This window comes from Schistocerca americana, chromosome 4, assembly GCF_021461395.2.
Source record: "Schistocerca americana isolate TAMUIC-IGC-003095 chromosome 4, iqSchAmer2.1, whole genome shotgun sequence".
Classification (NCBI taxonomy): domain Eukaryota; kingdom Metazoa; phylum Arthropoda; class Insecta; order Orthoptera; family Acrididae; genus Schistocerca; species Schistocerca americana.
Window position 1 is genome coordinate 273,522,546 of NC_060122.1, and position 26,840 is coordinate 273,549,385.

At 42.2% G+C, this 26,840-nt stretch overlaps 1 protein-coding gene across 1 annotated transcript in view; it reads left to right on the forward strand.

Moving 5' to 3' along the window:
- Nucleotides 1-22,122, forward strand: part of LOC124613398 (probable cytochrome P450 6a13) — a 32,366-nt gene extending 10,244 nt beyond the window's left edge. The window contains exons 4-7 of the mRNA XM_047142101.1: nucleotides 5,817-6,048; nucleotides 11,406-11,573; nucleotides 17,484-17,723; nucleotides 22,013-22,122. Coding sequence (XP_046998057.1) covers nucleotides 5,817-6,048; nucleotides 11,406-11,573; nucleotides 17,484-17,723; nucleotides 22,013-22,122 — 750 coding nt within the window. The remainder of the gene's footprint in view (nucleotides 1-5,816; nucleotides 6,049-11,405; nucleotides 11,574-17,483; nucleotides 17,724-22,012) is intronic.
- Nucleotides 22,123-26,840: the final 4,718 nt, after the last annotated feature.

A 26,840-nucleotide genomic window follows, 5' to 3' on the forward strand; every position in this document is an offset into this window, starting at 1 on the left:
AATATACGAGGTACGACAGTGAAGTAATGAGACTGATGTGAAAAAAAAATGTTGCTTACCGTTTTAGTCAAGTTTAGTGTTGTCTCCTTCAAAGTAGTTCCCTTTTGATTGCACACACTTTTTCCAGCGCTTCTGCCATTGATGGTAACATTTCTGAAACTCATCTTCTGTAATATCCTCCAAGACCCTCGTCACAGCTTTTTGGACATCTCGTGCTGTTTGAAAATGGTGTCCCTTGACCACCGTTTTGATTCTTGGAAATAGAAAAAAGTCGCACGGAGCGATATCTGGTGAATAAGGTGCTGTGGTGGTACTGAAATTTGTTTTGAGATTAAAAATTTGTTGTACTGACAGAGCAGTATGGGATGGCGCATTGTCGTGATGCACAATCCAATTATCAGTAATATTGGCACGGATATGAAGAACTATTTTACGAAGTCTTTCTAAAATTTCTTTGTAATAATATTGGTTAACTGTTCGTCCAGGAGGCACTATAATATAATAAAATAATGGAATAGATGATAATAAAATGTTGAAATGCGTGGCTTTTTAAAATGTATTGAATTAATGAGATTAATTTTTCGGCATGAATGACAAGTACAATAAGCTGAGCTGGAAATAAGTTCGTATTAGTTCATATTATGTTGCAGGGCGAAGTAGTTTCTTTCTCCACTGTAGATTTGTGCTTACCATTCTTTATAATGCTACGTTTGGTCGCCGTGCTCACCTTTAAAGTCTTGACCGTGTTCCCATTAAGCTTATCGAATCTTCGTAATTTTCCAAAGTACACAGGTGGGGTTCAGTTTTTGTAATTATCGTACTATTTGAAATAACAACGCACACGACCTTTCTGTTAATAAAACAATACTGTATTTTCTAAACGGTGCACATATCAAATACATACTCCTCACTTATTCATAGCGACCCCAAAATGGCGGTCTACAATTACTCGCTAAAAATGGCGTGCTTCTCACTCGTTCACTAGCTGAACACGAATCCTCCCTTCCTCATACTGGTACAAGAAAATCTCCTCTGTTTTTAACAACTGAAAATCAAAAATACCTGACGGTAGGCATAGGCTCTATGATGGGCTACCGCTTCATCTTTTCTCTTTGCCTTTAAAGAAGACGAAAACATAAAAGAAATGCAAAAGGTTTATCACAGCACCCACTCTTTATGAACAATTCCCTTGGAATCAAAGAAGCATACAAGCTTGCATTTCACTTTTGACTTTGACAAACGAGCTTTTTTTGGTCTGGGTGATCCCTTTGAACACAATTGCGCACTTTGGCGTTTTGTCTCTGGATCGTACTGAAAAAACCAACTTTCATCATCAGTGATAACACGGCTCAACAATTCTGGACTGATTGCCATTTGCTCTAACAGATCGGCTGCCACATTTTTCCGTGTTTCTCGCTGTTGTGGTGTGAGATTTTTGGGGACCATTTTTTGCACAAATCTTTCTCATGCCAAGATCTTCAGTTATGATTAGACAAACCGTTTCTCGATTGATGTTCAGTTCTTCTGCAATCGTTTTCACGGATAATCTTCGATCAGATCGTACGAGTTCACGCACCCTGGCCAAATTGACATCCGTCTGTGAGGTTGATGGTCGTCCACTGTGGTCTTCATCTTCAGTATTCGTTCTGCCTTCACTAAACATTTTATGCCAACGAAAAACTTGAGCTCTTCACATAACCTCCACTCCAAAAGCCTTCTGAAGCTTACCGTGAGCTGTCGTCGCGTTTTCACCCAATTTAACGCAAAAAGAAATGGTATACCGTTGCGCAATATTATGCGGTTCCATTTCCGTGACGAGAGACACAAACATGTGTTAAAGTATTACAGCACAACTCACGACTGAGCAGTTGTATCGATGTGCCGCTTGGACTAGAAGCAGCTTATAGACTATGGTCAAAGATATTGTGCCTACCCCAGCCTGCAGGGTTGCCACATCTTTCAAAGAAAATCAGTCTCATTACTTTATTGTCGCACCTCGTATACATACGAGTATGCACTGCAAGTCACCATCGTTTGTAGAAGGTCCCCATTCGAGTGTTAGTTATACTTCTTTTTCCAGACAACTTGTTCTGTGTACTGTTTATTTCAGCACTGTTGTCACACATTGCTATTAGATGACACTGCTCACATCCGACAGGAACTTAATTAGGATATTTCTTAATGTTAATAAGAGTGACATTCCTTAAAGTCCACCTACTCATTACTGTACATGTTTTCATAATTATTACTATTATTATTATTATCGTTATCTTCATGTCTACCTATTGCTCACGCGCTATACAAGTTGTAATGTTCACTCGCTAAAGACATCTGATTAAATGTAAAAGATGGTTTGAAGGCCCTAATCCTGTCAGATGAAATGAATGCGTATGTAAGTAAATAAATAAACATCAGAATTCCTCTAATTTTATCTTCCAGTAAATGATGTGCACAGCCAATTGGTTGTTTTAAGTTTATTGCAGTAACCCTTGGCCAGTTTTCAGTACCACCAGGGTTTCTTCTTCAGAAGGAATACAGTCACCCATAATGTTTTAAACATATCAAAAAATAAATATCTACAGTACCAAACCAACCACTGTAGTAGTGGTTTAGTATTTTAGATGTTAATATTTTAATATGTTTGAAACATTTTAGGTGACTTTACTACTTCTGAAGAAGAGACCCCTAATGGTATTGAAAACTGGTCGAGGCTTATTACAATAAACTTTACGCAACCAGTTGGCTGTATACATAATTTACTTAAAGTTTATTTACGATTTCTGCTGTCAGCAATGCTTAAAATTGTCTAATTTTATCGTTATGACCTTTAGTGGGGAGTATTTATGATTAACTTTTGTGTTTATTGACTCGCTATGGAAGTGTCAGTCTCGAAATTCTAATGGAAAGTCTTTCCCCACTGCACCAACCGTTTGCTGTAGAGTGTTCGATTGCAAATAGATGAGGGTTTCAGAAATGTTCTGTAGGTGAGTGAAAATGCCCGTTAATTCGATTTAGTAAAGAATCCCGTAGTGAGAAGTTGTACTTAAGGAACATTTAACTAATGTATTTGCAAGCGACATTTTTCAAGTAATCTTGCACTTCCTTAGAATTTTTCCAGAGAATTTGAATCTCGTAAGGTCGATCGCTGAAGATGCACTTATACTATATCGCCAATTTGATTCTTTACACTACATTGCTTATGTCAAGGGCCAGCTGCCAGTTTCTACATCAGATAATGATCGTTTTGGAACAACTGTGGGTCAGTGTTAACCACTTCGAATCTAAAGTCCTAGGACTTGATACTTATCCAGTTCTTGGCTTTTTATCTCTCACGTATCACTTCTTTCACCTCTGATACTGTTTCTTAACTTGAAAAATGCGAGTTGCACCATGGTTCAGAGTTCACGATAACCTGCAGGACAACTTATAAGCACCTGGGTAGACAAATTCAGAGGTCAGAAGTGCACGAGCATAAGACCACCAGTAGGAAAATGCCTAGTGAACTACTGTAGTGTTCTACAAACTTTGACAGCTTTACTTTTTTTCATTACCACTTCTTTACTCTTGATCGAGATCACTAAATACGTGCTTTTGAGTAACCTCGATTTCTTGATTAAAAAACTCAGCAGTTTCATTAGTTTTTCAATCATTATGGAGCATGTCTCCGTTAGTCCATCGAAAATCACAATAAAACTTCCTCATTTCTTGTATCATGCAATAAAAGCCTCAACTCTGATGTGTCTGGAAATGCATCTTGCTCCAGTCACGAATAGCTTGTTATGCTTAGCCACGAAAGGAACGAGATTTCTCGCGCTGCTGTAGAATTATTTTCAGTGGTGCATTAGTGAGCGACTGTTTTTATGTGTGGTGAATAGCTTTATGGAGTAACAAGTTTTCCCAAATTCGTGCATCTCTGTAGCAGAGGAGGAGCAGTTAGCTGCCAACGAGTTCTTGGGCTTTGCCGGAAAATGCCGTATACAGAGTTTGACACCAAAGAAGCGAGTGAGATGCTCCAAATATGTTGTTACTAGTGGTCGCTCCCAAGAAGGCTCTATGTGTGAATTCGTTTCTTTCTTAGCTCAGAACATTGCTGAAGTTCGTTTGCCAAAAGGCGACACAGAAATGCAAGAATACACGCGTACTAATCTAGTCGCCTACTGCCTCTGAGCTGATAGATATTTAGGAAACTTGTAATAGCATAATTGCACAGTCTATAGCTGAGAAACATCTGCGCGAAAACAAATAATTCCTTACAGTACAAACATACAGTCTTATGGGACCGTCAAACGAAAACCTATCATCCTCCACAGTGGGACAATGGATGGTTTCATTCAAAAATGATCATCACATGCGATAAGATATTTATCCCGCTGGGAGACGAAACTATCAATTCCTGTTTTGTAGAACGTGGTCAGCCGCTGACGGACCACCACTGCACCCACTCCTGCACTTCCCCATCCTACTAAAACCGACGTCCAAGCATGTCTTACTGCAGGTCACCCAAAAAGTGAAAATCACACAGCGAAGGATCCGGACTGTACGGAGGATGAAACTTGGAAGATTAGAACTGCCTGCCGGACCGAGACTCGAAATCGGGACCTTCGCCTTTCGCGGACAAGTGCTCTACCAACTGAGCTACCCAGGCACGACTCACGACCCGTCCTCACAGCTTTACTGCCGCCAGTACCTTGTTTACTACCTTCCAAACTTCACAGAAGCTCTCCTACGACACTTGCAGAACGAGCACTCCTGGAAGAAAGGACATTGCGGAGACATGTCCACAGCCTGGGGGATGTTTCCAGAATGAAATTTTCACTCTGTAGCGGAGTGTGCGCTGTTACGAAAAGCTGTGAAGACGGGTCGTGAATCTTGCTTGGATAGCTCAGTTGGTAGAGCAGTTGCCCCCAAAAGGCAAAGGTCCCTAACAGCACCCACACTCCGCTGCAGAGAGAAAATTTCATTCTGTACGGAGGTTGTTGCAGTGTTTCCCAACCAAATCGCCGAAGCGTAGCTTTTGTCCTAGTGGCTGCATAAGGGCGGACGTTATGGTGCAACAGGATGAGTCCGTCCCACAGCACTCCTGCGCATTTTGACTTTGTACAGTGCCGCAGTTTCTGCGAAGTCTTTATAGCGTTGCACATTGATAGTGGTTCCACGCTCGAGGAACTCTACGAGCAGAGGAAGCATGCTGTCACACAATAGCGTTCGCCCTCAGCCTGCTAATCGGACGGAGGCTACTCTTCGGCGACTTGGTCGGGAAACACTGCAGCATTCTCCGTACAGCCTGGATCTTTCACTGTGCGATATTCACATCTTAGGCGACCGGAGGACAGGCGTGCGTGGACTTCGGTTCCAGTTCAAATTGGTTCAAATGGCTCTGAACACTGTGGGACTTAACTTCTGAGGTCATCAGTCCCCTTGAACTTAGAACCACTTAAAACTAACTAACCTAAGGACATCACACACATCCATGCCGGAGGCAGGATTCGAACCTGCGACCGTAGCGGTCGCGCGGTTCCAGACTGTAGCGCCTAGAACCGCTCGGTCACTCCGGCCGGTTCGGTTTCAGTCAGACGAGGAAGTGCAAGAGAGACTGCGGTTGCGGATCCGTCGGCGGCTGACACGGAATGGGAATTAATCGTCCCATCTCCCAGTGGAATAAATGTCTTAACGAATGTGGTGATTATTTCTTAATAGAACCATTTCATTGTCCCGTGTTAAGTTTTCATTTGACTTTCCCATATGTATTACCAAACTGCACGGTAGTGGAGACTAAACGAAAGCACGCTTAACCTTGTGACTACGCGTCGTAACAGGTGAAGAGGTCGGACGGTGGCCGAGTGGTGATGGAGTTGCTGGGCCGCTCGCTGTTCCACGCCCTCAAACTGGCGCAGCTGCCGACATCAGTGACGAGCTTCTTCAGCACTGTTGGCCAAGACAGCTTCTCCTTCCGACAACACAATAAAGTATCTGCCCACGATTTCATCAAGTCGCTGATGAAGAAAATGCAGCAGGAACAGAAAACAGAAGACGAAATTTGCGAGGAAGGTAAGATCAGAACCATAACTAGTTACCATTTCTGAACACCATGCACAATTTTTAGCGCTTCAGTGTCCCGTTGTCCTTGACACTCAATCTGTATTGTTGAAAGTAATAATGTACTTACCCAAACGAGAATAACTGTGTATGAAATACACTACTGGCCATTAAAATTGCTACACCACGGAGATGACGTGCTACAGACGCGAAATTTAACTGACAGGAAGAAGACGCTGTGATACGTAAATGATTAGCTTTTCAGAGCATTCACACAAGGTTGGCGCCGGTGGCAAAACCTACAACGTGCTGACATGAGGAAAAAGTCCCATTTGACATGAGGAAAGTTTCCAACAGATTTCTCATACACAAACAGCAGTTGACCGGCGTTTCCTGGTGAAACGTTGTTGTGATGCCTCGTGTAAGGAGGAGAAACGCGTACCATACCGTTTCCGACTTTGATAAAGGTTGGATTGTAGCCTATCGCGATTGCGGTTTATCGTATCGCGACATTGCTACTCGCGTTGGTCGAGATCCAATGTCTGTTAGCAGAATATGGAATCGGTGGGTTCAGGAGGATAATACGGAACGCCGTCCTGGATCCCAGCGGCCTCGTATCACTAGCAGTCGAGATGACAGGCATATTATCTGCATGGCTCTAACGGATCGTACAGCCACGTCTCGATCCCTGAGTCAACAGATGGGGACGTTTGCAAGACAACAACCATCTGCACGAACAGTTCGACGTCGTTTGCAGCAGCATGGACTATCAGCTCGGAGACCGTGGCTACGGTTACCCTTGGCGCTGCATCACAGACAGGAGCGCCTGCGATGGTGTACTCAACGGCGAACCTGGGTACACGAATGGCAAAACGTCATTTTTCCGGATGAATCCAGGTTCTTTTTACAGCATCATGATGGTCGCATCCATGTTTGGCGACATCGCGGTGAACGCACATTGGAAGCGTGTATTCGTCATCGCCATACTGGCGTATCACCCTTCTTGATGGTATGGGGTGCCATTGGTTACACGTCTCTGTCACCTCTTGTTCGCATTGACGGCACTTTGAACAGTGGACGTTACATTTCAGATGTGTTACGACCCGTGGCTCTACCCTTCATTCGATCCCTGCGAAACTCTACATTTCAGCAGGATAATGCACGACCGCATGTTGCAGGTCCTGTACGGGCCTTTCTGGATACAGAAAATGTTCGACTGCTGCCCTGGCCAGCACATTCTCCGGATCTCTCACCAACTGAAAACGTCTGGTCAATGGTGGCCGAGTAACTGGCTCGTCACAATACGCCAGTCACTACTCTTGATGAACTGTGGTATCGTGTTGAAGCTGTATGAGCAGATGTACCTGTACACGCCGTCTAAGCTCTGTTTGACTCAATGGCCAGGCGTATCAAGGCCGTTATTACGGCCAGAGGTGGTTGTTCTGGGTACTGATTTCTCAGCATCTATGCACCCAAATTGCGTGAAAATGTAATCACATGTCAGTTCTAGTATAATATATTTGTCCAATGAATACTCGTTTATCATCTGCATTTCTTCTTGGTGTAGCAATTTTAATGGCCAGTAGTGTATACTAAAGCCTAACATGATTATGCCTTTTCCTCGTATACCCGAACCAAAAGTTCTGCATGTGCCACTGCAATGCTATTTTTATGTTTGATTCATTACACTGTCCACTATTTTAACTCTTCCTTTGTCTGTTCTCCTACTCCCCTTTTTAGGGCTCCGTGCTCCAATCTGTAAAAATGGAACCCTTATTGGATCGCTTTATTGTTCTTCTCTCTGTCAGTCTGTTAAGAACCCTTTTTTCTCATGAATGAGTAGACGTGTCAAGATGAAATTCGTGTCACCTATTAAGGTCTATCATCCTTTGGCGGTGTTAAAGTTTCAAGTTCTTAAGTCTATGCAATCGAAAGATACGGCTGTTTATATGACAGATTTTGATACTCTTAAACTCAGTCATCAAAACCTATAGGGTGCTTCCGGTTGACCTAGAATCATAAAATTTGGCAAGAAGCAAGGTTTTATAGCACAAGTAAAGGAAAAAATCCTAAAATGGTCAACTTTTAATTACAGAACGTAAAAAAAAAATTTTACTCGTTTTGTTTAACCGTCTGTCTGTCCATTTGTTAAGAACCATTTTTCTCAGGAACGGGTAGAAGTATCAAGTTCAAATTCATGTCACATATTAAAGTCTATAGTCTCTTGGCGGAGGAGGAAAGGTGCAGGAAAGCTTATGCTGACGTTCTTCTCTGACCAAGATGGCCCCCTTCTGATTCACTTCTTGCAGCACGGGACAACAGTGAATGCTCAGCGTTAATCGCAAACCTTGACCAGCCTTTGCCAAGCGATCAAATGAAAACGACCAGGCAGTGTCACCCGTGGGGTCATTCTGCTCCACGACAATGCAAAGCCTCATACGGCCAACACAGTCGCGGCACTCCTGCAGAAATTCAAATGGGAGGTTCTCGGCCACCCTCCATACAGACCGGACCTCTCTCCATGTTATTACGCCATTTTTGGTCCCCTTAAGAAGTCTCTGACGAGAAAACGATTCATCTCGGACAACGGCGTCCAGCTGTACGTGAGGGACTGGTTAACATCGGAGCCCCGGGAATTTTATGAGACAGCCATTCACTGCCTTGTGTCACAGTGGGACAAGTGTCTCAACATACAGGTACTAGTTTCTGTAATTATGCCTCAGGCTCGTTTCTTTATGAACGCCCCTTATACAAAATGAGCCGCGCTTTTTTGAAATTTTTCTATGTCCTCTGTCACGGTACCAAGTCAAGTTGCTTTTAATTGTAATCCCTGCGTATTTAGTTTAACAGATTACTTTTAAATTTGTGTGATTTATCGTGTAACCGAATTTTAACGGTGTCTTTTTAGTACTTATGTGGTAGAGCCCACACTTTTTGTTGTTCTGCATCTTTTGTACGATGCAGATATCTTATTTGTATTGAAGACTGTAGGAGCTCTTGAAGGGGCAATAATAGGGCTGGAGTGCTGGAATATGAAGTGAACACGAAGTCAGGGAGAGAAGGTATCGCCAGAGTGGTGACGGATAAATTCACAAAATTAAAGTGCACTGTCGATTTAAAATAAAAAGTTTTTTTCCAGGCACATACTACACAGAAATAATTTAGAATGAGCAGCGTATATTATTGGAGACTGGGTGTGCGGAGGTTGGGAGGGATTTTTGTATAAAGAACAGCTGTGGTGATTTGAATACTGTCTTGAGCAGAACGTGAAGGACAGAGAACACACAAAATTTTCTCGAACTTCCAGCTGTATTAAGAAGTTAAATAGCCATCAGTGTTCGACCGTGTGGTGCTCGGCCATTGTCAAGTGGTGACAGTCCTGTGGTTGGTGCTCCTGCCGTTATATAGCCGCGTTATGTGTGCTGTGACGACACAGTTGGTAGAATGGTTCTGTAAGGACGGTAGTAGCTCTTGACATTGGTTGAGGATACTCGTCCGAAAGAATGTGTATATCTAACCACTTGTCGTAGCTGGATGAGCATACAGATCAGATAAATAATAATATTTCAAAGCATTAAGATTAAACAATATTTTTTCCACACATTGTCTGGCGTGCGAACAATGGCAATGGTGGCTGAGGTCGTGCGTGTACTAAGTATATTTGCGTTGCCGTGTGAAATATCGGACTTCTTGCAGTAAAATTGCTGTGATGCTTATAGTTCTTTTATGCTAGGACTTTATAATTTTCCATCAGACTGCACACAAACCTTTGCCATGTCGCAGCAGCTTCTATCATTGTTAAAACCACTAAAATGAAAGAAAGACATCGAGATTAATAAAATATACATTCAAGAAATCACATAAATTATGAACAGACATTTACATATACATAACAATTGTTGCATGGCAGTATATTAATATAAACGAGTACGTCGATGCGCCTCTTTAAATCTGCCTATGTACAGTATGCAGTATGTAGCAAAATGTCTGGAGTTACGCAGCAATGACAAAATGCGTCCGTACAGAAACAGATTATCTCACCACTCTAAGTAGAGGAGAAAAAGATGAAGTACAATATTAAAACATTTGCTGTTTTTTCACCACAACTACGTATTGTTTATCGATAGCGCTTCATATCATCTCTTTGACAGCGCGAAAACATTATATAATCGCTTTCGCGTGTAGATGAGCCCTTAAATGACCCACGGTTGAAATTGGCTAATTGCACGGATAATAATCAGACTTCAGGCTACACAGGCCATGTTTTCATTCTCATAACAGCGGTATGTAAGATCTTGTTGTCAGAAAGGGTGCCATTTGAGCACTGCTGCAAGTGCATAAGGCATTGTAAGTACAGATGTTCTGTTTGCCATCGAGTATGAAATCGCACAAACATTATATTGGATTGGATTGGATTGTTTGGGGGAAGAGACCAAACAGCGAGGTCATCGGTCTCATCGGATTAGGGAAGGAAGTCGGCCGCGCCCTTTCAAAGGAACCATCCCAGCATTTGCCTGGAGCGATTTAGGGAAATCACGGAAAACCTAAATCAGGATGGCCGGACGCGGGATCGAACCGTCGTCCTCCCGAATGCGAGTCCACACAAACATTATAAAAGGACCACCGTAATGCTATATGGTCTTTACTCGATCGTTGTCAGTCGCCCGTGATGTATCTCGCTATGCCTCAGTATATGCCATATGTCCGTCCGCGACCACATATGCTAAGCCTCGGATGGCACTGAAGACGTCTGACTTATATGTTTACCGATCGAGTTAGTTATCGCGCTATTTTTTGTAAGTGTATAGAAGTGAAATTTCGTGGTCTGATAATTTACTGGAAGCCTGTGTTTTAGTTTCAATGTTTTTATTTCATGTGCTGCCTGTAGTGTTCTAGAAAACAGCGTGGCAGGTGGCGTAGGTGATTCACCGCTTTCCATGTGAGCAATTACCTGTACTTAATTAACATATAGAGCAAAAATTAGCAATACTTGAAACTTCGAATAGAGATCATCCCTGAGCTGTATCGAGCACTGATTAGAACTTTTCTTGAAAATACGGATTTGACCGGACAGTAAACTTTCATTTATCGCCGTCGTTCCCAACTCCTTTTGACTATAATTATTGAGTTACAGCAATGTGTTCCAGTTTGACGAGATGGATTGTAAACTTATGGACTGGAGATAATGGGCAGCATGTTTCTTGATTATTAACTGATCTTCCGCACAGAAAATCGCACAAACACATATTAAAATTCTCCAAAAACAAACAGTATTTCATGAAGCAGAAACAAAACTTTTAACCCGCCACCCCAAACTCTTAGAAGGTTAAATCGGCCGTAATTTTGCAGTGTCACTCATTTGTGTGCAGTTTCCGAGCAGACGGTAGCAGTGTTGTCTGCGGGCTCCAGCGACACGTGCCACGTGCTGCGCCACTGCCTGGCAGAACTGGCAGCCCTGCCCGACATCCAGTCACAGCTGCGAGCGCAGATCTGCGCCGGGAACGACGCTCCACCGCTACTCGATGAATTCATCGCTGGTAAGAGAGCTTTACATCAGTGATTATTTAGTTTTGTTTTGAGTTCCTCTGCCTGGCACTAGTGATACAGATAAATACTGTTACACTACATTGCTCTGTCTTTGGATTAAGACAGTGCATACACCGACCTTAAATTCATTAGTATATGACCTTTGTCACCTAATGATACACGTTATTACAGACAATATGTGAGAAGCAGAACACGTGAGATCATTTCAGTGAAAAAATCAATTACAGAAATACGGGGGTCACTCCTAAAGTAACGCACACTATTATTGTAAAAAAAAAATACAGTTTTCATTCTGCATGTGTGAAAGTTTTATAGTGTGTAGATACATCCTTCCCGCTTGTTTTCAAACTTAGTTCAACCCGTTCCCATGAGTGGCGCCGTCACAGCACGTCTTCAAGATGGCTGCTACACGTGACGTTCGTCAGAAGCAACGTGCTGTCATACAATTCGTGTGCTGTGAAAACGAGACAGTGGGAAACATCCACAAGAGGTTGAAAAAGGTGTGTGGAGATGCTGCTGTCGATCGCAGTGCAGTTAGTCTGTGGGCAAGTAGGTTACGTGATGAAAGCGGGCACGGCAATATTGAGGATTGTCCTCGCAGCAGCAGGCCTCGTACTGCACACACTCCAGACAATGTGCAGAGGGTTAACGAATTGGTGACTGCTGACAGACGCATCACAGTGAACGAATTGTCACGCTACGTTGGGATAGGGGAAGGAAGTGTTTGCAGAATACTGAAAGTGTTGGCGTTAAAAAAGGTTTGTGCCAGGTGGGTTCCCAGGATGTTGACAGTGGCTCACAAAGAAACAAGAAAAACGGTATGCAGCGAACTTTTGGAACAGTACGAGAAAGGTGTGGATGAATATCTTGGAAGAACTGTGACAGGTGACGAAACACGGCTCCATCATTTTTCACCAGAGACGAAGAGGCAATCAATGGAGTGGCATCATGCAAGTTCACCCAAGAAAAAAAAAAATTCAAAACCACACCTTCTGCTGGAAAAGTTATGGCTACGGTGTTTTTCGATTCCGAAGGACTCTTGCTTGTGGGCATCATGCCAAGTGGAACCACCATAAATTCTGATGCATTTGTGATGACACTGAAGAAACTTCAAGCTCGCCTGAGTTGTGTTCGACCACATCGGCAAAAGCAGGATGTTTTGCTGTTCCACGACAACGCACGGCCACATGTCGGTCAAAAAAACCATGAAAGCGATCACAAAACCCGGATGGACAACACTGAAACACCCGCCTTACAGTCCTGACCTGGCTCCATGTGACTATCATCTCTTTGGGAAACTGAAAGACTTTCTTAGTGGAACAAGGTTTGAAGATGATGACTCCCTTGTGCACGCTGCCAAACAGTGGCTCCAACAGGTTGGTCCAGAATTAGAAATGAAAATATTGTTCCTAAAGGATGCATCTACACACTGTAAAACTTTCAAACATGTAGAATAAAAGATGGATTTAAAAAAAATAGTGTGCATTTCTTTTGGAGTGACCCTCGTACACTGCTGATGGAAAATTAGAAGTTCCTTCTATCCACTTGTTAATTTTGTACTTACCACAAGCAGCAGCCTTTGTTACGTTTTAGAAAAATGTATCGTCAGTGCTGTAGTCACTCTCGCACGTTAGTATGTGCCTTGATGGCAAAAGCAATTTTCGTAGTTAACATTTCCCCGGCAACGGAAGTGGGTGTGGTGCTGTACCCTCGCTGACTCTGTTGTTCTGTTACATGTTCAGTTATGTTGAAATTCCTTCGCTACGATTCGTTGTAACATTGTTGATGGTGAACCACCCACTGCAGGAGAAGTTATGCTCTGCCTCCATTCGGTCCTATGCTAGAGGAGTAAACTGTATGCAGGCACAAGTGTTGTTACTGTGCCTTGTATTCAGGTGCATAATACGAAGGGCGTTGAATAAGTAATACAACACACTTTTTTCCTTGGCCAGTTTCGATTGAGAGAATGCGGTATTTGTTGTGGGTCATCGGGGGATATTCCCGCCTCAGCCCCTACAGTTTCATGAATCCCGATACACAGCGGCGCAATACGTAGCTTTCAAAATGGTGTATATAAAGGAGGTGCTTTGTAAGCAGAGAGCTGTCATTGAGTTTCTTTTGGAGGAGAAACAGAGTATTGCAGATATTCATAAGCGCTTGTAGAATGTCTAGGGAGACCTGGCAGTGAACAAAAGCACGGCGAGTCGTTGGGCGAGGCGTCTGTCATCATCGCAACAAGGTCGCGCAAACTTGTCCGATCTCCCACCACACACCGCTGTGATTCCTCCATTGTTGGAACGTGCGGACACCCTCATTCAAAGAGATAGAGAGATTACAATCAAACACCTGGTTGTTCAACTGGATGTCTCCGTTGATAGTGCTGACACAAAAATGGCACTGAGCACTATGGGATTTAACATCTGAGGTCATCAGTCCCCTAGAACTTAGAACTACTTAAACCTAACTAACCTAAGGACATCACACACATCCAAGCCCGAGGCAGGATTCGAACCTGCGACCGCAGCAGCAGCGCGGTTCCAGACTGAAGCGCCAGCGACGAAAGACCATCTGTACGGAATTGCTTGCGCGTTACGAGGCTGACCGTGACAATTTTTTTTTTATCGAACATCGTTACAGACGATGAAACATGGGCTCATCAATTCGAACCTTAAACAAAACAACAATCCATGTAGCGGCGCCACACCACCTCTCCTCCGAAGAAAAAGTTCAAAGTCGCACCCTCATCCAGTAAGGTCATGGCAACAGTCTTTTGGATCTGTGAAGGGGTTTATTCTGTTTGATGTCCTCCCTCATGGTGCAACGATCAACTCGGAAGTGTATTGTGGTACCCTCAGAAAACTGAAGAAACGACTTCAGCGCGTTCGTTGACGCAAATATGCAAACGAACTTCTCCTTCTCGCCGGGGTGGCCGAGCGGTTCTAGGCGCTACAGTCTGGAACCGCAGGTTCGAATCCTGCCTCGGACATGGAGGTGTGTGACGTCCTTAGGTTAGTTAGGTTTAAGTAGCTCTAAGTTCAAGGGGACTGATGATCTCAACAGTTAAGTTCCATAGTGCTCAGAGCCATTTGAACCATTTTCTCCTTCTCCATGACAACGCAAGGCCTCATACAAGTCTGCGAACCCGAGAAGAGCTCAAAAAATTTCATGCGACTGTTCTTCCTCATCCACACTACAGCCCGGTCTCGCGCCATCCGACTTCCATCTGTTCGGTCCAATGAAGGATGCACTCCGCGGGAAGCAGTACGTGGATGATGGGGATGTTCTTGTTGCAGCAAGACGTTGGCTCCGACGTCAACCAGTAGACTGGTACCATACATGCCTGAAGGCCCTCTCAGTAAAGTGGCGTCAGGCCGTGGCATTGATCGATTGAAAACTTGGGTTGCGTGGCCAAAAGAATGGGGAATAATGTGGTGTATTGAAATCCCGAATAAAATCAACCTGGTTTCGGAACAGAAATAGGTGGCATTATTTATTGGAAGCGCCTCATAATATACCGCTGTTCACTAAAATTACAACACCAAGAAGGATATTAAACAATAATATTTTTACTTATTCTGAATATACTATATAGTAGGAACAATAGAAGATTAAATTTTAAGTGATCTGTGGTGTAGGTGCAAAATTTAATGCATCTCTGGCAACAGCCCCTGGTCTAACCGGAGCTGGACATCTAGTCGAACAGATCTTGGATAACAGACACGGTTATATCGTTCCATACTGCTTCAGCTCCCTGCCAGAGCTCATAAATCAAAGGGGACAGCGAGTGATGCACGAGTCTCCTGGCAACGCACGACCGCACAGTGCCTGATCAAAAGTAACCGGACACCTCTATGTAATGTGGAATTGGCCATAAGATGTCAGGAGAAGCACACCCTCCAGTGTAAAAGGACACCGGCCGTATTGTGTTGTCAGCGGAGAAGCAGTAATAGCAAAATGAGTCGGTCAGGGGAGCTCTGTGACTTCGAATTTGGACTACTCATTGAATGTCACCCGAATAACAAATCTATCAAGGACGATTCAGTCCTTCTCAAGCTGCCTGTGTCGACTGTTGGTGATGTGACAGTGAAATGGAAATTCGGAGTAACAATCACAGCTAAGCCAAGGCCCGGCTGATGTCATGTACTGACAGTCAGGTAATGTCGAATACTGTAGAGGGTGACTATAAAAAATCGCATGAAATCAGCGGAACGAATTGCTCGTGTGTTCCAAAATACTACCAGTAGTCCAGCCAGCACAGTGATTGTGCATAAAAAGTAAAAATAATGGGGTACTATGGTCTAGCAGCTCCTCATGAGCCACACATTTCTGTAGATAATGCTACGCGACGTTGAGATTGAGGGACCCCACTAGACATTGGGTGACTGAAATCGAGTTATTTGGAGTGATGAATCGCGCAATATCCTGTGGCAGTACAGTGGAATAGTTTGAGTTTGACGAATCCCTGGAGACCGTTATCTCTCGTCGTATGTAGTAACAGCAGTGAAGTACGGAGGAGTTGGTGTTACAGTACAGGGGTGCTTTTCGTGGTTAGGGTGTGGTACGCTTCTTGATCTTAAAAAGACGCTAAAATCGGAAGTATAGGAACACATTTTACAGCACTGTGTACTGCGTACAGTAGAGGAACAACTCGGAGATGCTGATTGTATCAGCATGAAAATGCATGTTGTCATAAAGCAGCATCTGTGAGGCATTGGTTTGTGAACACTAACAGTCCGGAAATGCTTGCCCAAAATCCCGACCGGGGCGCAATGGAACATTTTGGGAAAAATTAGAATGTCGACGTCGCTCCAGACCCCAGCGTACCTTCTCCGGTTTCGGCCCTTGAGAAAGAATGGGCTGCCATTCCTCCACAGACATTGTCCCATCTTTGGAAGTGTCCCCAGTGTCACATGGTTTAAGGGTGGGCGCGCCACGTATTAATGATCACTAGTAGGTCTCCGGATGCTACTGATCAGGTGTGTCTCGTGAAATGACCATTACGAGAAAGTTTGAGAAATTAAAGCGAATATAGAGATTTACCAACAATAATTCTTCCTACGCGCCATTCGCGAATGGAACATGGAAGGAGGGACCAGAAATTGGTACCAAAAGTACCCTCCGCCATACATCGTCAGGTGGATTGCAAAGTATACACGTAGGTGTAGGTGGAAAGGAACATTGCTACACTGGAATAACGTAATACGTAGTCGATGAGACCTTACATCCCACCGGGTAAACGGAGCGAGGTGGCGCAGTGGCTAGCACACTGGACTCGCATTCGGGAGGACGACGGTTCAATCCCGCGTCCGACCATCCTGGTTTAGGTTTTCCGTGATTTCCCTAAATCGCTCCAGGCAAATGCCGGGATGGTTCCTTTAAAAGGGCTCGGCCGACTTCCTTCCCCGTCTTTCCCTAATCCGATGAGACTGATGATCTCGCTGTCTGGTCTGCTCCCCCAAACAACCCAACCCAATCCCACCGGGCAAGCATTTGATTTATGTTATTTTAACACAGTCACACAGTGCATATTCCAAAGCACATGCTGAAGAAATTTAATATTGGACAAATTATTTCTATACTCCAAACTTTTCAGATGTTTTGATGATTCTGCTTTGAAATTAATCATTTGTAACACTAACTTATTTTGTTAAAAATAAAGTTAATGTTGCAAATAAATCAGAAAAATAATTATTATTTTGCTTATGTTTTCTAGTTATCTCGAAAATTAACCAACAGTATAACATTTTTTGACATTAGCATATAAACCAGTAATACTTCGTGCTTTTTTTATATAAATTTTGTGCCTCGACTGCAGGATATATTAGCAAATGTTTTAAGAAACCTTATACAGAACAAATCTTGCGTATTTTAATAGGGCAACTTGTATGTTTCCCCCTCAGAAGTCCTGCGCTTACACCCCGCCGAGCCAGTACTTATTCGAGAGTGTCAGAGCGCCTGCAAGCTGGGCGCGGAACTGCTGCAGCCCGGAGACAATGTGATCGTCCCCGTGTGGTCGCTGCATCGCGATACCCGCCTCTCACTCTCCGATGACGCCGATCTGCAGCGAGGGCACAACTTCCAGCTTGGTAGAAAACAAGCGGTGCAGCTCCACTTCAGTGCCGGACCAAGAATGTGTGTCGGTAAGTTCTGTCTTGAAGTTATGTCACAGAAAACTCTTGACTCTACTCCCAGTTGACTCTTCCCGCGTTTCTACGTCCCTACTTCCGGATTCCATAGGACTGCCACTAGCAACCACGGCCGACTTAAGTTATTTATAGGGAAGGTATGGCCATCCCGCTGGCAGCCGCCATATTGGTCGCATCGCACTGCTGTTCGTATATTAAACGCTGCACCATATTCCGCTGTTTCCATAAAAAATCGATCTCAACTACCATTGCTAAGGCAGAGCGCTAGCTTCAAACCGAACCTCTCGAACCCTCCGATACTAAAACAGTAAGTAAGCCGCGTCGTAAAATACCTTTTATGACAAGCATAAACCCAATTTTTATGCTGCTGTCATTTATTAACAGCAGCAGAGATAAATTTCGCAGTTCCTGTCACGATATCGGGCTCAAATGCTTAGAGTTTTCGTAAGTAGCTTTAAAAGTGATCATCTCGAATCCTTGATAACAACAACAGGAACGGATAACCGATATTAGAGTCGAAAACATCCGTTTACAAAAACACATGAAAGCTTTAGTACAAATACCAAAATTCTGGATCAGTTTTCCTTAAAAACATTTAAATGAAACTAGCTGTACCAAACTACGTGCTAATTCAGAAATCGTGCTCCTCAGCAACATGGTTTATTCAAGGTTTTTGGATGGTGATTATTAACAGCCGCCAAGTAATGTATAAAATGCATGTTTTACCATCAGCTGCTTTTATTTTTAACCAAAATATCAACCGGTTTCAGTCATGGACCATCTTCACGGATAAGGGATTTTAACCCTTATCCGTGAAGACGGTCCATGTGAGCGTTAACGTTGTCGTATTTTTGTCCAGGAACTTTTACTGAAGCGAAGTACTGTCAAAACATAAATCTCTGGGGGATAATTGAAGGGCTCATTTCAATAGTGGTACAAGTCCATTTTTGTTCATTTTGAGATACAGAGTCCTAAAGTTAAATGAATACTGTAAAATCTGCAGTTGAGATACCAGAAATATTCAAGCATATGGCTTCTTGCTAGAGATGAACCTTTTTTTCTGTTTGTTTGTATCATTAATATCAGAAGCATTACAGGAGAGAAGTGGAGGTAATGGACTTGTACCACTATTGAAATAAGCCCTTCAATTGTCATGCAATGAACAGCATGCTCCGCACAGATGTGTCACCCAGACATGACAACCTTATAATATCCTTCTTTGATAACTAACAGCCCATACATTCACATCTCGATAACAGTGTAATTGACGTATAAGTTGTGTATTTCGTTTATGAACTCTCTGAAAAAATATACGACAAATATTGTTTGATGCATACAATACACTGTAGCGAGAATTTGCAATTCAAATATCTTAGTCTAGCTTAGAAATAACTGTAAAACGCCGCGGATTAAAATATCGACTACAATGTTTAGATTACATTTGTGCGTGTTTCATGTCTTTGTCCTCTTTGATTTCTTTTTTGCTGTAACAATACACTAAACGTTAGTAAACGAATGAGAGAAGCATGCAACAGTCTTCACGATTTTATTACTAAACACGAAACAAAATCAACAGTAATCAAAAGTGGTGCTTCAGTTGCATGCCATCTTTATTTCAGAGTTTCAGTCATATGCAGACAAATAAAAAACATCGATGTGACAAGAACTTAACCTCAGGTCGTTACACACAAACTGTGGCCACAAATGTGTTCAAGTTAAAAGTATATACTTTTATTTCGTTGAGTCTTAAATCCTGAGTGATTAATTTTACGGCATACCTACTCTTCAGCAGGAAGCCTATAAAATTTCACTCTCTTCTAGCCTAGAAGCCATCTATTGGTTCTCTGGTGTAATTCGAAACTAACAGCGCCATCTATGGGTTCTTTGGTGTACTACACCGTGATGATTAAACATCTGAGGTGCTAAGCTGAGCAAACGATTTTACATATGTTTAAATTTCGATATCTCTTGTTTTTGTTTTCCGATTATGATGATATTAAGCCTAGATGTTGCCCCAAGATACGATCAAATGAACTGTGAAAACCCCATGAAAATTCATCTAATGCTTTTGCAGATCAGCGTGTTCAAACAGAGAAACAGACAGACAACTCGGTTTTTTAGTTCTCATTAGTACTCAGAGACGTCAGCTGCATGCTGATTGTCGAACCCCTGCACCCGGAGTCGATGCTCTGAATACAGCACAACTTATCGTACCACACGCCACTTTTTCATCATTATTATGTTCTTTGTTATACGAATCTAATACAAATATTTTTTTCCTATTTTAGCTGGACACAGTATCCACCTATATCGTTACTCGTTTACGTTGGCCGATCATCATATATTGCGAGTCGTTCCTTCCTTCGGGATCAGCAAGCGAAGGAAAGCAGTGGTGAAATATCGAACTAACATCCAGGAGGGATGGAATTCAAGTCCCAATCTGGGCATTCTGAATTAGGTTTTCTGTGCTGTCCTTGAATTGCATGATAGTTCAAAAATGTCTCTGAGCACTATGGGACTTGACATCTGAGGTCATCAGTCCCCTAGAACTTAGAACTATTTAAACCTAACTAACCTAAGGACATCACACACATCCATGCCCGAGGCAGGATTCGAACCTGTGACAGTAGCGGTCGCGCGGTCCCAGACGCTCCTAGAGCCGCTCAGCCACACCGGCCGGCTGCGCGATAGTTCCTTTGAAAACTACCCGCTCAATTTTTTTTTTCCTTTGCTTCCCTAATCTCAGATTATGCTCATCTCTCTTCTGTCCTTCTCCCCTCACCTCGGGATCTCGCGTACGCTAAAGACTGCTGAATTAATGCCGGATATTTTTCTTTCCTTTCTTTTTGCGGATTTCACCTGTTTTAAGTTTAGACTTTCCTTTGAAACACTAACATTGTTACAGTTTCTTCTTACTTGAACCGTGCTTCTGAATATCTTTGTAGTTGCTTACCTGCTGTAGGCCTCTGTCTATTTCACTGAACCAATGGATCACGACAGGCCTTGGTATTGTATCCTAAATGTGCACCAATTAGTTTGACTTACACTTCTTTGGCAAGAGCACACTATTCCTTTAAGACCTTCCTTCATTAAAAAAAGACTGTAATTCATTAAGTTTTATGCGTCAGAATAGCTATTAAACGAGAGAAAGTGAAGCTGACTACATTTTAGCTACGTCACTGTAAGCATACGAGTTATCTAACTTTCATCATACGTCACACTTATACACACCGCGCCAGTCAATGATTGTTATGGTTTAATGTAATGTTTAAAACCAGAGCCCAAAAAATTAAACTTTGGGGAACTACCTGTGATAGCTCCATAAAAATAGCTATGCTACCCTTTCAATACTAGCAAATGAACTTGCACAACATTTTTGTCATAAAAGAAAAAATATGTCACACTTAAAAGCAATAGCCATTTTCGAACTTACATGGCTGTCTTTCACTACACTGCAAGTTGCATCATGTCTCTAACACTACCCATGACGTCTAAAAAAAATTTATTGAGTTACTGAACGATACAGAATTCAAACATCCCATGTGGTCAGGACTACCAACTAATTCTAATATAGTGGCGTTTGATCCATAGTAGAGCACCTAAAACCCTACAGGAAATTAATTTTTTAATCTTCTTAATAGAGTTTTATCTATAGAGTAAATTAGACTTCTTGGAATACAAGAATGGTAAATGTAAGAAGATGTGTAGCAGACAGTCATACGATCTTATTACATAAAATAGCACTGACAAATTCGATGAAAAAGTCCCTATGAGCTTCAGTTCATATCTCAAACAGAATTCTAATAATTAATGTAAAGGATCTATCCTAGGCTCCGGATACATTTACATCTACGACATAAGGGAGCTGCACAAATTGTGATAACTCATTACTTCATGCCATGAAAGTTCTAGGTAACAACTGAACAACAAAAATTGTTGTCCGCTTCTTTAGAAAACATGTTTACTACCCCAAGCCATCCAACAAAAGAATTAAAGTTAATTTTTATATTTGCAGCTCAAGTAATAAACATAAACTGTTCGTCATCTCATTAAAAATAGTCACAATTATTACAATATTTGGACGTGATAATAAGCACGTGCTTTTCTCCTTACAGCTTGAAACATAAACATGAGTAAGAAATAATATTTAGTACTTCAAATTCATTGTAAATCCAGTTGGCGAACCTAACTCTCATCCCTCTATAAGTAGATATTTGTATGGACTTTCTTTTGCTAATTCTATGTTCCCTTGTCCACAATATTAATAAAATTATCTGTTACAGGCTATCGCTTGGGACTTCTTCAAGTGAGGACGGCTTTGACGGAACTTCTTTCACACTTCGAGCTGATGGAGAGCGATTACAATGTTATCCACCTCCGGAAAATAACATAAACTATAAATATGGAAATGCTGTGGGCCGATAAGATTGAGTCTGTCTTCTAAAATACGTACTTGAAAGGCTCTACAGCCGCTTACAATTTTGATTTTACTATCTACTGAATATGAGATTATTAAAATAAATATTACCAAAGTTACTCAAAATCTGTAACGCAAACGTAAATGTTAAGTCATGAAGTCATTTATAATGAACTTTCCACAGTTAATTAATAATTAGAGGCAAAACTACCCTTTAACTAAGAAGGTGCTAATAATTTATTAAGAGAAATGTCACCGAAACTACAAATCGCTACAAGACTTAACGAATTTATTTTGGATGAAATCAAATACAATTGAAAAAAAGCTATTTATTGAGAACATTTTCAGTTGATAGGTTTGTGGTAAAAAGCACAAGATGACGGTGAGGCTGGTGGTGTATGTACACAAATGAACAGACAAAGCAAATCATCACATCGCAGATACTAAATTAAAGGTTCAGAAAAAGAAATGCCATAGTGGAAACGAGATATGCTATTTGTGAACAAATTGTCGTAAAAAGGGGAAAGTGCTGGCAATGGTGTTAATAGAAAGTCACTGTATCTATTTATGCAAATGTATAACACCAAAAATGTGAAACAAGTAGTTTCAAATACAGAAATGTGTAGCTCATAAAATAGATTCCAATACAAAAAGTCAGACTCCATGAAAATCAGATTAAATTTACTAATTTATGGTCTGCTATCCCTATAATGTAATGTTATTTCTGCACTATATCACCAATTTTATGGAAACTATATAATTATAAACAAAAGAGTCTAATCCAACGTAAGTAAAAAAACACATAGATAATCGAATGTGCAGCGTAACTGTACCTCATATGTTCTTCCATTGTAACCATGTAATAATGCTAAAGAAGAAATATAAAGGCAGATGGATAGAGTAGATAGCAAGTAGGCACAGATCTCCTCTAGTGGTTAATATAGTTTTCAGATGCAATAATCGACTGTCAAAAGCAAAGATAAGTCAGTAGGTAAACACAGTCATTCTCACTGTGAAACAACAGGAGTGATTCAGAATTTTGTAAGGAATCATGTGTTGCTTACAGTTTCGCTGAAATACTTTACTCCTATCTTTGCTCCTATCACTTAAAGTAATTTTGTGCATTCCAGATAATACTGCCACTAAAAACAAAATTTACTAGAAATTAAGTGTTAGTGCCAAGAGGTAACTATATATTTTGTCTGATGCATCAAACATTTCTTCACAGTGAGTTTCATGTTTCATGTGAGCGAATAAGATTATTTGAGATATTACAGTGAAGTATGAAATAAATGTTTTCATTATATTCATTCCTGTATTTAAATAACTTTAAACAACAGTGGTTCCTCCGTGACCAGTATTGGCATTTTCAAGGACACAGTGCGTGGTGTTCCATTTGCCGGTTCAAAGTTCCTAACTGTGATTATATTTGTCCTTAACATACAGTGTAGAGCAATAAAAATAATTTTTATACAATTAGAAACTGTATTTTGCTTATTTCTTTCTAATGTTTTCTTATAAAATTTAAGGCTAAGAATAATACGCTTCCTGTGTGTACTTTTTTTGAACCTGTCCATCAATTCTACCTTTCTGCTGCTCTATTTCTATCCTTAGCCTAAAAGAAACCGAACACACAAAAAATCCTGAGATCAAGAGCAATGTTGAACATATTTCCACGACAGTCAGCGAGCCACTGCTTCCAAAGTTTTGAGAAGAGCATTTGCAATGATAGAGCTTCAGATGGGCTTCATAATTGACAGGGATGTTATGTAAGCAATCAGATAACCAAATTCATCATTACTTCCGAGACGCTCTTTCAGCTTCACTCTAGTCGACGAAGAAAAAGATAGGATTCATAAAAATTACAAGTGTAATTACAGTATAATATTCAGTAACTGTCGTCAGCCTAATTAAGAGCTGTAGTAGATAAATTCACTACAAAAATCAGCCAATATTGACTTCTACTTTTTTATGCTATTAAAACGGGAACCCCTCACGTGGAATGAAAATGCTTTTCACTTTGACTGAACAACGTATAATTCAAATTTACTGACAGCTGACTGACGCTTAACGGCATTTGTCACAGTAAATTTAAAGACTGGTGAGGGTAGCGTGTTCTGACTTGTGCTTTTCTGCGTTACTGTAGACAATTACTTCTCTAGTCAACACGTGATTGAAAGTCAGTCCTTTCGCATGACAAAATATTGCTCATACTCGTGATACATAATGTATGACACCAATCCGAAGTACAGATTGTTTCGGGGGCAATCTCGTCTACTGCGCCACTTAACCCGGCGCGACTACCGCTAACAACTAAGTTTCAACATCTTGTTGTCTTATATGGGCGGTACTGAAGGGGAAAAATAGCTCATTATTTCCTTCACATGTGATTTCTTGAAGCAACACAACAGTGGATGATGATGAGGCAGCTGTTTTGAAAACCTCACGCTCCCCATGCACACACGTGACTAATAGCCTCCAGTTTGAATGCTGTATTTCGAAGTTCCATTACATATAGATAGCTTTTCAGGTTATAAACAAGTTTACTAGGGGGAGTCCAATAAGTAACGCGTCATGCGGTATTTGTTGTGGGACATCGTGGAGTATTGCCGTTTCAACCATTATAGCTTCATGACGTTCCGATAGGTAGCGGTGCTGTACGTAGCCTTCAAAATGGCATCTGTATGCAGGTGCTTTACAGAGAGCTGTTATCGAGTTTCTTTTGGCGGAAAACCAGAGCGTCGCAGACATTCATAGGCGCTTGCAGAATGTCTGTGGAGACCTGGCGGTGAACAAAAGCTTTGCGAGTCGTTGTCATCAACACAATTACGTCACGCAAACCCGCCCGATCTCCTGCATGCCATCTGTCTGCACACAGCTGCGACTCCTGCAATGTTGGAATGTGTGGACACTCTCACTCGGGGTGATCGACAGATCACAATCAAACACCTCGCTGCTCAACCGGACGTCTCTGTTGGTAGCGATGACACACTCGTCCACCAGTTGGGGCGCTCAAAGATGTGAGCCCGATGGCTTCCTCGCCACTTAACGGAAGCTCACAAAGGGCAACAAAGGATCGTCTTTGCGGAATTGCTTGCACGTTGCAGGGCTGACAGTGAAAATTATTTTGTCAAACATCGTCACAAGCGACGAAACATAGGTTCATCCCTCCAAATCGGAAACAAAACTGCAGTACATGGAGTGGCCCCACACCACCTCTCCACCGAAGCCGCACCCTCAGCCACTAGAGTCATGGCGACGGTCTTCTGGGACTCTGGAGGGATTACGCTGTTTGATGTCCTTCGTCATGGTGCAACAATCAAGTCTGAAGTGTATTTCGCTACCCTCAGGAAACAGCAGAAACTACTTCAGCGTGTTCATCGCCACAAATATGCAAACGAACTACTTCTTATCCATAACAACGCAAGACCTACACAAGCTGCGCACCCGAGAGAAGCTCACAAAACTTCTTTGGAGTGTTCCTTCTCATCCACCCCACAGCCTGGACTAGCACCTTCTGACTTTCATCTGTTTGGTCCAATGAAGGATACACTCTGCAGGATGCAGTAAGTGGATATTAGGGAGGTCATTGATGCAGCCAGACGTTGGCTCCGACGTCGAAAAGTAGATGGTACCATTCGGGCATGCAGGCCGTCGCACTGAACGGAGATTAAATTGAATACGTAAGTTCTGGTAGCCAAAAGAGTGGGAAACCATGTGGTGCATCGTAATGCTGAATGAAACCAGTCTTCGCGCGGGATTAGCCGAGCGGTCTAAGGCGCTGTAAACATTGATGGTGCGGATGGTCCCGGCGGAGGTTCGAGTCCTCCCTCGGACATGGGCCTGTGTGTTTGTCCTTAGGATAATTTAGGTTAAGTAGCGTGTAAGCTTAGGGACTGATGACCTTAGTAGTTAAGTCCCATAAGATTTCACACGCATTTGAACATTTTTTGAAACCAGTCGGCTTCCGGAAAAAAAGTGTGTTGCGTTACTTATTGAACGCCCGTTGTAAATGCGGAATTTTAGGAGGTGACAGTATAGATTAATTCGAATAAAACATTTCATATAATATGTGTCCAGTTTTTATTGCTTAAAATGAGCGTATGACATCATTGGCCGAGAGGCCCCATCTGGGGAAGTTCGGGCGCCTAGTGCAAGTCTTATTTCAATTGACGTCACATTGGGCGACTTGCACGCCGATGATGGGGATGAAATGACGATGATTACAACACAACACCCGATCCCCGAGAGGATAAAATCTCCAACCCGGCCGGGAATTGAACCCGGGCCCGCTGGCATGTGAGGCGAGCTAAGCAGGCGGACTGGTTACAGTGCTGCAGCTTGTTACTCCGCTTGCTATGGGGTTATTTATCAATTACCACTTTTGTTTTGAAATTCAAGTTGTAAGTTGTGCTTGATTTACAACAACATTTTTTAACTGTGACTGTGATTTGTCGGCCTGTTGTGTTGCCGCATAGTCGTAAAGAGTGTAGCTATCTGGACTGTCTTCAAAATAAGCTTCCAGCATTATTGGAAGAGGTTCTTTTCCCTGCAACGATGGACATGTTCTTCCTGCATGCGGAGGCCCATCCACATTTTTGTCGTCAGGGGACAATTTTTTTTTAACACTAACACTTCCCGGATGAATTAGTCACGCTTCTTGGTCACCAAGGTCCCCGTACCTAACCCCTTCC